The following is an 11,485-nucleotide window of genomic DNA, read 5'->3' as shown; positions in this document are numbered from 1 at the left end:
AATTACATCTACATACCCAGGCATGGTGGCGGGCACCTGTAGTCCCAGCTACTTGGGAGGCTGAGACAGAAGAATTGCTCAAATCTGGGAGGTTGAGGTTGCAGTGAGCTGAGATCGCGCCACTACACTCCAGCCTGAGTGACAGAGCAAGGCTCTGTTTAAAAAAAAAAACATCTGCAAAGACCCCTTCTTTCCTAATAAGGTCCTAGTCACAGGTTCTGGGACATGGATGTCATCTTTTCAGGGGCCGCCACCCAACTGACTACATCCTTCATGGTTCTGATGGCTTTCACCACCCCTTGCCAGCATGTTGTATATTAATTTCTTATTTGTATTTGTTCTCCTTGCCTGGACCTGGGCTGCAAGGATCCAGAGGGGTAGGGATCACTTTCATTGTATTTGTTGGTGTATTTGTATTGCTCAGGACATCGTAGGTACTCAGTAGATACTCGTTACATGAATGAATGTGTGTTTTGTTTTGTTTTGTTTTGTTTGAGACAGAGTCTCGCTTTGTCACCAGGCGCCAGGCACGATCTCGGCTCACTGAAACTTCTGCCTCCTGGATTCAAGCAATACTCCTGCCTCAGCCTCCCGGGTAGCTGGGACTACAGGTGCACGCCACCACGCCCAGCTAATTTTTTTATAGTTTTCGCCATGTTGGCCAGGATGGTCTCGATCTCTTGACCTCGTGATCCACCCGCCTCGGCCTCCCAAGGTGCTGGGATTACTGGCTTGAGCCACCGCGCCTGGCCTGTTTTTGTTTTTGAGACGGAGCCTCACTCTGTTGCCCAGGCTGGAGTGCAGCAGCGTGATGTCGGCCCACTTCAACCTCCGCCTCCTGGGTTCAAGCTATTCTCCTGTCTCAGCCTCTCAAGTAGCTGGGATTATAGGCATGCACCAGTATGCCCGGCAAATTTTTGGGTACTTTTTATTTTTGAGACAGTTTCCCTCTTGTTGCCAGGCTGGAGTGCAATGGCGGAACCTCTGCTCACCACGATCTCCGCCTCCTGGGTTCAAGTGATTCTCTTGCCTCAGCCTCCTGAGTAGCTGGAATTACAGGCATGCGCCATCATGCCTGGCTAATTTTTGTATTTTTTGGTAGAGACAGTGTTTTGCCATGTTGATCAGGCTGGTCTTGAACTCCCGATCTCAGGTGATCTGCCCACTTTGGCCTCCCAGAGTACTGGGATTACAGGCATGAGCTTCTGCACCTGGCATATTTTTGTGCTTTTACTGGAGACAGGGTTACACCGTGTTGGCCAGGCTGGTCTTAAACTCCTGATCCCAAGTGATCTGCCTGCCTCAGCCTCCCAAAGTTCTGGGGTTACAGGTGTGAGCCACCTCGCCCAGCAAATGTGTGTTTGCTGCTCCATTTCCCTGTGTGTTTCTTGCCTGTCTTGTGTGTATCTTTGTGTCTGGGGCTGTACTGCCCAGTGCTGCCCTGACCAAGCCATCTCTGCCTACAGGTGCCCGCCCGGCTGGGTGGGTGAGCGGTGTCAGCTGGAGGACCCCTGTCACTCAGGCCCCTGTGCTGGTCGTGGTGTCTGCCAGAGTTCAGTGGTGGCTGGCACTGCCCGATTCTCATGCCGGTGCCCCCGTGGCTTCCGAGGTAAGAGGGGAAGAGTCTGGAGGGGGACGAGAGGCAGGCGGGGGTGTGGTCAGTCCCAAGCTCATACTGTCCTGGTCCCTCCAGGCCCTGACTGCTCCCTGCCAGATCCCTGCCTCAGCAGCCCTTGTGCCCATGGTGCCCGCTGCTCAGTGGGGCCCGATGGACGCTTCCTCTGCTCCTGCCCACCTGGGTACCAGGGCCGCAGCTGCCGAAGCGATGTGGATGAGTGCCGGGTGGGTGGGCCCTGCCGCCATGGTGGCACCTGCCTCAACACACCTGGCTCCTTCCGCTGCCAGTGTCCAGCTGGCTACACCGGGTCACTATGTGAGAACCCTGTAGTGCCCTGTGCGCCCTCACCATGCCGTAACGGGGGCACCTGCAGGCAGAGTGGTGACTTCACTTATGACTGCGCCTGTCTTCCCGGTGAGTGAGCCCTACTCAGGGGAGGCAGAGGGGTGGGCATGGGGACAGCAGGCCAGCCTGGTGGTGACCATCCTTGCCCCCTTCCTTGCCAGGGTTTGAGGGTCAGAATTGTGAAGTGAACGTGGATGACTGTCCAGGGCACCAATGTCTCAACGGGGGGACATGTGTGGATGGTGTCAACACCTACAACTGCCAGTGCCCTCCTGAGTGGACAGGTGGGGACTGGTGCCATAGGGGGCGGGGAGGCAGGCCTTGGGTGGGCATGCACTGGGTGGCTGGACAGCTGCATCTGTGTGCCACAGGCCAGTTCTGCACAGAGGACGTGGATGAGTGTCAGCTGCAGCCCAACGCCTGCCACAATGGGGGCACCTGCTTCAACACGCTGGGTGGCCACAGCTGCGTGTGTGTCAATGGCTGGACAGGCGAGAGCTGCAGTCAGAATATCGATGACTGTGCCACAGCCGTGTGCTTCCACGGGGCCACCTGCCATGACCGCGTGGCTTCTTTCTACTGTGCCTGCCCCATGGGCAAGACTGGTGAGTGGCCGTTTACCCTGCAGGGAGCTATGGATGGTTTTTAATGGGGGCAAATAAGAGGGCCAACTTGAGTTAGAAAGATTATGGTGGCTCATGCCTGTTATCACAGCATTTTGGGAGGCTGAGGTGGGTAGATCATTGAGGTTAGGAGTTGGAGACCAGCCTGGTCAACATGGTGAAACCCCATCTCTACTGAAAACACAAAAATTAGCTGGGTGTGGTGGGGCACACCTGTAATCCCAGTTTCTTGGGAGGCTGAGGCAGGAGGATCACTGGGCCTCAGGAGGTAGAAGTTGCACTGAGCTGAGACAGCGCCACTGCACTCTAGCCTGTGAGTGAGACTCTGTCTCAAAAAAAAAAAAAAAAAATTATGCGGGAAGGGAAGGTGGCTCACGCTTGTAATCCCAGCACTTTGTGGATCACAAGGTCAGGAGTTCGAGAGCAGCCAGGCCAATATGGTGAAACCCCATCTCTACTAAAGATACCAAAATTAGCCAGGCAACAGAACGAGACTCTGTGTTGGAAATAGATGCTCGATGACCCAAAGAAAAATCAGCACTGAGGCAAAGGATCTTTCAGCAACGTAATTTTTACTTCCTGGACTGCAGGTACTCTCGTGGCACCATGGCTAGCGAGGGTACCCTTCCTGCAGTCCAGGAAGTAAAAATTGTGTTGCTGAAAGATCCTTTGCCTCAGTGCTAATTTTTCTTTGCGGCACCGAGCATCTATTTCCAACATTCTGTCTGCTAGGCTGGGCACAGTAGCTCATGCCTGTAATCCCAGCATTTTGGGAAGCCAAAATGGGAGGATTGCTTGGGCCCAGGACTTTGAGACCAGCCTGGGCAACATAGTGAGACCTCTTCTCTCTCTCTTTTTTTTTTTTTTTGGGATGGAGTTTCGCTCTTGTTACCCAGGCTGGAGTGCAATGGCGCGATCTCGGCTCACCGCAACCTCCGCCTCCTGGGTTCAGGCAATTCTCCTCCTCAGCTTCCTGAGTAGCTGGGATTACAGGCACACGCCACCATGCCCGGCTAATGTTTTGTATTTTTAGTAGAGATGGGGTTTCACCATGTTGACCAGGATGGTCTCGATCTCTTGACCTCGTGATCCACCTGCCTCGGCCTCCCAAAGTGCTGGGATTACAGGCTTGAGCCACCGCGCCCGGCCGTGAGACCTCTTCTCTACGAAAACTTGGCAGACTGGGTGTGGTGGCTCACACCTATAACCCCAACACTTTAGGATTTCCAGGCGGGTGAATTGCTTGAGCTCAGCAGTTTGAGACCAGCCTGGCCAACATGGCAAAACCCTGTCTCTACCAAAAATACAAAAAATTAGCTGGGGATGGTAGCGCATGCCTGTAGTCCCAGCCACTCTGGATGCTGAGGTGGGAAGATGGCTTGAATCCAAAAGGTAAAGGTTGCAGTGAGCTGAGATCGAGCCATTGCACTCCAGCCTGGAAGACAGTGTAAAGACTCTGTCTAAAAAAAAGAAATTAAAAAAACAAGATTATGCCGGAGGCGGGTTTAGAGGTGAAGTGTAAGCCTAGAAGAGATGGGGAGGAGGCTGACATTGCACTGATGCATGGCTGAGGGCAGAAGCCATTGGAATGGGGAACTCCTCGGTGTTCCCTTTGGAAGTGGCAAAGATCAGAGAACATGTTTAGGAGAGGAACGTGGAAATATAAAGAGGGCATACCTGGAAGAGGGTATTACAGAAGCAAAGACTGGAGGGTAGGACCCTTTTGTAATCAGAAAGAGAGCCAATAGGTTTTAAAACAATATCTGGATGTAGGCTGGGCACGGTGGCTCACACCTGTAATCCCAGCACTTTGTGAGGCCAAGGCGGGCAGATCACCAGAGGTCAGGAGTTCAAGACCAGCCTGGCTAACATAGTGAAACCCTGTCTCTACTAAAATACAAAAAAATTAGCCGGGCATGGTGATGCGTGCCTGTAGTGTCAGCTACTTGAGAGGCTAAGGCAGGGGAATCACTTGAACCCAGGAGGTATAGATTACAGTGAGCCAAGATTGAGCCACTTTACTCCAGCCTGGCTATAGAGTGAGACTCTGTCTCAAAAAAAAAAAAAACCCCAAAAAACAAAAACAAAACAAAACAAAAATATGTGGATGTTTGCAATTTATTTTATTATTACTTTTTGAGGTGGTGTCTCGCTTTGTCACCCAGGCTGCAGTGCAGTGGCACGATCTCAGCTCACTGCAGCCGTGACCTCCTGGGCTCATGATCCTCTCACCTCCGTCCCCCAAGTAGCTGGGATTACAGGCGTGTGCCACAATGCCTGGCTAAGTTTTGTATTTTTTGTAGAGATGGGGTCTTGCTATGTTGCCCAGGCTGGTCTTGAACTTCTGATCTCAAGTGATCCACCCACCTTGGCCTTCCAAAGTGCTGGGATTATAGGCATGAGCCACTGTGCCCGGTCTGCAATTCATTTTTAAATGGTTTAGAAAAAAAGATTGGTGGATTAAGCTAACAATAGTTGAATCTAGGTGGTGGATATATGAATGGTCAACTTTTCTGTGTGCTTGATAGTTCTCATAATAAATGGATAAAAATGGCAGCTACTAAATACTCTTTAGGTTTAATAAAAACAACAGGACGGTTGTGGTGGTTCATACCTGTAATCCTAGCACTTTGGGAGGCCAAGGAGGGTGGATCACCTTAGGTCAGGAGTTCGAGACCAGCCTCGCTAACATGGTAAACGGCGTTTCACTAAAAACACAAAAAATTAGCCGGGTGTGGTAGCGCTCGTCTGTAATCCCAGGTACTCGGGAGGCTGAGACAGGAGAATCGCATGAACCCGGAAGGTGGTGGTTGCAGTGAGCCAAGATCGCGCCATTGCACTCCAGCTTGGGCAACAAGAGGGAAAACTCCGTCTCAAAAAATAATAATAATAATAATCCACATAGAAAACCAAAAAACCACAAAGCAATCTGCTAGGGGTGTGGGCCTTTTGGGCAGAGCAGGAAAGTCTGCCTGTGATGTCTGTCTACCACTTCCCAGGCCTCCTGTGTCACCTGGATGACGCCTGTGTCAGCAACCCCTGTCATGAGGATGCTATCTGTGACACGAATCCGGTGAACGGGCGAGCCATTTGCACCTGTCCGCCCGGCTTCACGGGCGGGGCATGTGACCAGGATGTGGACGAGTGCTCTATTGGTGAGAGGAGCTCCACCATCTGGGGATGGGCTGGGAAAGAGGGGAGAGAGGAGGAGGTCCCGGCCAGCCACGCCCACACCAAACGTGCTCCGTCGCGCAGGCGCCAACCCCTGCGAGCACTTGGGCCGGTGCGTGAACACGCAGGGCTCCTTCCTGTGCCAGTGCGGCCGTGGCTACACCGGACCTCGCTGTGAGACCGATGTCAACGAGTGTCTGTCGGGGCCCTGCCGCAACCAGGCCACGTGCCTCGACCGAATCGGCCAGTTCACCTGCATCTGTATGGCAGGTGGGTGGTGGGCGTGGCCTGAGCGGGTCCTGAGGCAGAGGGCGGGGCCAGAGAAGCCCGCGGTTGGGGAGGGGAGAGGAATGGGGTGGAAGTGGGTTTGGAGTGCGACCCTTAGAGACCGAAGCCCGGAAGGAGGTGGGCTCAGGGCCAGAGCGGAATCCTGTGTGAGGCTGGGGGCGTGGTCAAGTGGAGTCAGTGGAACCTCAGGTGGGCTGCCTACCACCTGAGTAGTATTTGGGCCTGAGGACCCACTCAGGAAGGGGCTGGGGATAGAGAAGCAGGGTCGGGGCTGTTGTGTGGTCAAGGTGAAGCCTGCAGACAGTCTTGTAGTAAATCTGGGCACAAGGCTATGGGGGTACTGGGGCTGGGGGCACGGTACTGGGGAAAGGGCTTAGTCTGAGGACTGGGGAGAGAAGGAGGGTTTGAAGGCAAGGTCTCGACGAATTCCCATGAGCCTCGGGCCAGCTGGGTAACAGTCCAGCCTGTGGCTGAAAATTAAGGTTGGGTTGGGGGCGTGGGGGTGGGGACTAAGGGTCGGGGGATTTGTCTATGAGTAGGAAGGAAAGTACCTCCTTCCTTGCACTCTGTTTACACCATGGGGTAGCCCCCACTTTCCTAAGCCCGGTTCCCTGCCCCCAGGCTTCACAGGAACCTATTGCGAGGTGGATATCGACGAGTGTCAGAGTAGCCCCTGTGTCAATGGTGGGGTCTGCAAGGACCGAGTCAACGGCTTCACCTGCACCTGCCCCTCGGGTGAGGACCTCGGGAGAGGGAGCCTGAAAAACATGTTTGGGAAGGGGCGAAAACTCCAGGGTGGGAACCTATAAAACCACGTTAGCGGATAACTTGTAATAGAAACCATATGTTATGAAGCACATGGAAGTTAATGTAAATCCAAGTAAATGGGTTTTTCCACCCAAACAAGGCGGGGCTGGTGAGGGGTGTACTGCTCTCACCCTTTCTGGGCCTCTGCTCATCCCACTCACCACCCCAGGCTTCAGCGGCTCCACGTGTCAGCTGGACGTGGACGAATGCGCGAGCACGCCCTGCAGGAATGGCGCCAAGTGCGTGGACCAGCCTGATGGCTACGAGTGTCGCTGTGCTGAGGGTGAGGCGGGCTGACGACAGTCCGACAAGAATCAGGAGGCGGCACTTGTGGGGGACAGGGCCAATAACAGACTTGGGGAGAGCTTGGGGGCGGGATTGTGGCAAGGCAGGACCCAATGACAGAGTTGGGGGGTGGAGCCCATAAAGTATATAGACTGACAAAAGCCTAGGTGTGGGGCCAAAGGGTTGGAGCACAGGGTGGGTGTAACTGAATAGGAGGGCCCAATACCTTCCCCTGGCACCGTAGGAACCATGTGCTCCTATCTCCAGTGGAGGGTGGCGCAGAAACAGGGCTGGAGGTGGGGCCACAGCTAGGGGTGGGATTTAACTGTGGCAGGGTCTTAGCCAGGGGCAAATTCTGGAGCTTGTAGCGGGGATGGAGTGGAGGCAAGTGGGGGGTGGGGCCTGTATTGAGCCGGACTTCTGACAGCTTGATGGGCAGGGCCTTAGATAGAGCTGAACCAGGATTGGTCCGAGGCCTCACCTGTGGGCAGGCCCCTGGCAAGTGGGTGGAGCCTGACCCTGTCGGTCTCCCCTCCCCCGTCCTCCCCCCGCCCCCCCCCGCAGGCTTTGAGGGGACGCTGTGTGAACGCAACGTGGATGACTGCTCCCCTGATCCGTGCCACCACGGTCGCTGCGTGGATGGCATCGCCAGCTTCTCATGTGCCTGTGCCCCTGGCTACACGGGCACACGCTGCGAGAGCCAGGTGGACGAGTGCCGCAGCCAGCCCTGCCGCCATGGGGGCAAATGCCTAGACCTAGTGGACAAGTACCTCTGCCGCTGCCCTTCTGGGACCACAGGTGGGAATGGGGGCTGGGGCAGAAACAGCACATCTGGAGGGCACAGGGGTTTGGGAAGGGTGCATCTAGTGGGGCACAGTGGTGGCCACTCCATGCCATGTTCCTGACCTCCAGGTGTGAACTGTGAAGTGAACATTGACGACTGTGCCAGTAACCCCTGCACCTTTGGAGTCTGCCGTGATGGTATCAACCGCTACGACTGTGTCTGCCAGCCTGGCTTCACAGGTGGGCAAGTGGCTGCCATGGAGAGGGTGTCCTTAGATCGAGGGTGAAGTCACTTGTCTCTGTGGGCTTGTTTTGCCTGTATCTGTGTAGACTCTTGTCCAGTGAGGTTGTCCATACTTTGCCCTGAGGCTGTGCTGTCTCACTGGCATAAGGTTGTTTCAAGATTTTTCTGGAGGCCAGGCCGGTGGCTCACACCTGTAATCCCAGCACTCTGGGAGGCCTAGGCAGGTGGATCAGTTGAGGTCAGGATTTTGAGACCAGCCTGGTCAACGTGGTGAAACATCGTCTCTACTAAAAATACAAAAATTAGCTGGTTGTGGTGGTACTTGCCTGTAGTCCCAGCTACTTGGGAGGCTGAGGCAGGAGAATTGCTTGAACTGAGGAGGCGGAGGTTACAGAGAGCCAAGATCGAGCCACTGCACTCCAGCCTGGGCAACAGAGTGAGGCTTCGTCTCAAAAAAAAAAATAATAATTTTTTTTCCTGGAACATAGATGAATGTGACTGAGTTATCTCTGGATGGGACTAAAGTAATTGTTGATAGAAATGAAAACGACTTTGCTAGGTGTGTTGGCTCATGTCTGTAATCCCAGCACATTGGGAGGTTGAGGCATGAGGATCACTTGATCCCAGGAGTTCCAGACCAGCCTGGGCAACATAATGAAACCCTGTCTCTACAAAAAAATAAGCATATTCCCAAAGCCAGATTAGTCAATAAGTAAATACACACACACACACACACACACACACACACACACACACACACACACACACAGAGGCGGGCTTGGTGGTGCCTGTCTGTAGTCCCAGCCACTCAGGAGGCTGAGGTGGGAGGATCACTTGAGGCCAGAAGGTAGAGGCTGTAGGGAGGTGTGATCATGCCACTGCAGGGTGACAGAATGAGACCCTATCTCAAAAAATATAAAGAAGACAATAAAAAGAAGGGGGCTTCATGGAAGTTTGGGGACCAGGATGATCTGGGGCAAGGCAGCTCTTGGTTGAGGAGGTGGGTGTCCTAATTTGCACAAGAGCTGATGCCTTGTGAAAAAGAGGTTGTCCTTGCTCGGGGGTGTGGGTGTCCTAAGTGGGATCAGGTCGTCCCTCCCTAGTTGTCCTTGCCACCTTTGTTCTGAGATGAGATTGCTTGTATGCTCCCCAGGGCCCCTTTGTAACGTGGAGATCAATGAGTGTGCTTCCAGCCCCTGCGGCGAGGGAGGTTCCTGCGTGGATGGGGAAAACGGCTTCCACTGCCTCTGCCCGCCTGGCTCCTTGCCCCCACTCTGCCTCCCCCCGAGCCATCCCTGTGCCCATGAGCCCTGCAGTCACGGCATCTGCTATGATGCACCTGGCGGGTGAGGGCCCTTCTCAGCCTCGGACACTGCCCCTTCTCCCTGGCCCACCTGCCCGCCCTGACTACTCTCTCCTGCCAGGTTCCGCTGTGTATGTGAGCCTGGCTGGAGTGGTCCCCGATGCAGCCAGAGCCTGGCCCGAGATGCCTGTGAGTCCCAGCCCTGCCGGGCAGGTGGGACCTGCAGCAGCGATGGAGCGGGCTTCCACTGCACCTGTCCCACTGGTGTTCAGGGTGTGTACCTCACCTTCCCTCTGTGGCCCCACCAACATTATTGTCCTCTCATCTCCCTTCTCTACTCTCTCCTCCCCCTACACTGGCTTCTTTTTTGCTTTCAGTTATTTCCCTTCAGGAGCTTGGGAGGTGGGTATCAAGGTGAGGACCCTGGAGGGAGATGGGATCAGGGTGTCCCTTAATGCGATCTCACTGCTTCCCTCTCTTCCATGCCCCACAGGACGTCAATGTGAGCTCCTCTCCCCCTGCACCCCGAACCCCTGTGAGCATGGGGGCCGCTGTGAGTCTGCCCCTGGCCAGCTGGCTGTCTGCTCCTGCCCCCAGGGCTGGCAAGGTACACTGCCTGCTTCTCTCCCTCCTCCTCTCCATCTCCTTTTCCCCCTGCCCTATCCTGGAAGATGCTGGAGATCCAGAGGACATCCTACTCCCAGCCCTGCCTTTGAGAGGGGCTTCCTGGCCAGGCACAGTGGCTCATGCCTGTAATCCCAGCACTTTGGGAGGCCGAGGTGGGTGGATCACCTGAGGTCGGGAGTTCGAGACCAGCCTGACCAACATGGAGAAACCCCATCTCTACTAAAAATACAAAATTAGCTGGGCGTGGTGGCGCATGCCTGTAATCCCAGCTACTCAGGAGGTGCTTGAACTTGGGAGGTGGAGGTTGTGGTGAGCCAAGATCGCGCCATTGTACTCCAGTCTGGGCAACAAGAGAGAAACTCTGTCTCAAAAAAAAAAGAGGGGCTTTCTTCTGGGAAGGACAGAGCTGGACACAGATACTTGCAACCAGTGTGAGTTAGCCCTGGGAAGAGGAAGGGAAATGGGGCAAGAGATGCTGGAACTCGGGTGGGGTTTTGGGTCCAGCTTCCTGAAGGAGCAGACCTCATAGTATGTATATGCCACCTCCTGAGACAGGGAGATGACCATTCTGAAACTGCATATGCAAAATTGCTCAGACTGGAATGACAGCATGCCTTATTTTATCTTCACTCGTCTCAGCCTGCAGGTTCCTCCTGAGCCCCAGGCCCCTGAGACACTGCCCTCTACCCTCTAACACTAAATGTCATCTTGCTCCCCACCCCCAGGTCCACGATGCCAGCAGGATGTGGATGAGTGTGCTAGCCCCTCACCCTGCGGCCCTCATGGTATCTGCACCAACATGGCAGGGGGTTTCAGCTGCACCTGCCATGGAGGGTACACTGGCCATTCCTGCGATCAGAACATCAATGACTGTGACCCCAGTGAGTGCACGGGAGCTCTTGGGGGTGCTGCTCTGGTGAACACAGGCCTTCAGCTTGAACTGCGAGCCTGTCACTGTGCTGTCATTTCATCTTCACACTTCTCTTACTTTTCCCATTTTATTCATATGGAAACCGAGACCTGAGGAGGTTGGGTGACTTGCCCATGGCCATGGAATGAGTTAGGGAATGAGTTGGGCTTAGAGCCTTGGAGTCTGCGTACTGCCTCTCTCTCTCTCTCTCTCTCTTTTTTTTTTTTTTTTGTGAGACTGGGTCTTAGCTCTGTCACTGGAGTACAGTGGTGCGATCATGGCTCACTGTAACCTCTACCCTCCGGGCTCAGGTGCTGCAGCCTCCCCAGTGACTGGGACTATAGGCATGCACCACTATGCTCAGCTGATTTTTGTATTTTTGGTAGAAATGGGGTGTTGATATACTGCCCAGGTTGGCCTCAAACACCTGAGCTCAAGTGATCTACCCACCTTGACCTCCCAAAGTGCTGGGATTACAAGT

At 54.4% G+C, this 11,485-nt stretch overlaps 1 protein-coding gene across 2 annotated transcripts in view; it reads left to right on the top strand.

The window, feature by feature from the left end:
* The window catches only part of NOTCH3 (notch receptor 3), a 43,249-nt gene that overhangs the window by 6,968 nt on the left and 24,796 nt on the right, over positions 1-11,485 (top strand). For both annotated transcript variants that reach the window (XM_017519092.2, XM_017519093.2), the window contains exons 3-16: positions 1,467-1,609; positions 1,694-2,032; positions 2,125-2,247; positions 2,335-2,568; positions 5,586-5,741; positions 5,842-6,027; positions 6,667-6,780; positions 7,022-7,135; positions 7,702-7,935; positions 8,050-8,160; positions 9,318-9,510; positions 9,589-9,740; positions 9,961-10,074; positions 10,820-10,975. In XM_017519092.2, coding sequence (XP_017374581.1) covers positions 1,467-1,609; positions 1,694-2,032; positions 2,125-2,247; positions 2,335-2,568; positions 5,586-5,741; positions 5,842-6,027; positions 6,667-6,780; positions 7,022-7,135; positions 7,702-7,935; positions 8,050-8,160; positions 9,318-9,510; positions 9,589-9,740; positions 9,961-10,074; positions 10,820-10,975 — 2,369 coding nt within the window. The remainder of the gene's footprint in view (positions 1-1,466; positions 1,610-1,693; positions 2,033-2,124; positions 2,248-2,334; positions 2,569-5,585; positions 5,742-5,841; positions 6,028-6,666; positions 6,781-7,021; positions 7,136-7,701; positions 7,936-8,049; positions 8,161-9,317; positions 9,511-9,588; positions 9,741-9,960; positions 10,075-10,819; positions 10,976-11,485) is intronic.

This window comes from Cebus imitator, unplaced genomic scaffold, assembly GCF_001604975.1.
Source record: "Cebus imitator isolate Cc_AM_T3 unplaced genomic scaffold, Cebus_imitator-1.0 Scaffold726, whole genome shotgun sequence".
NCBI classification, from domain to species: Eukaryota; Metazoa; Chordata; class Mammalia; order Primates; family Cebidae; genus Cebus; species Cebus imitator.
The sequence above is the reverse complement of the archived record's forward strand: the minus strand, read 5'-3'. Positions and strand labels throughout refer to the sequence as shown.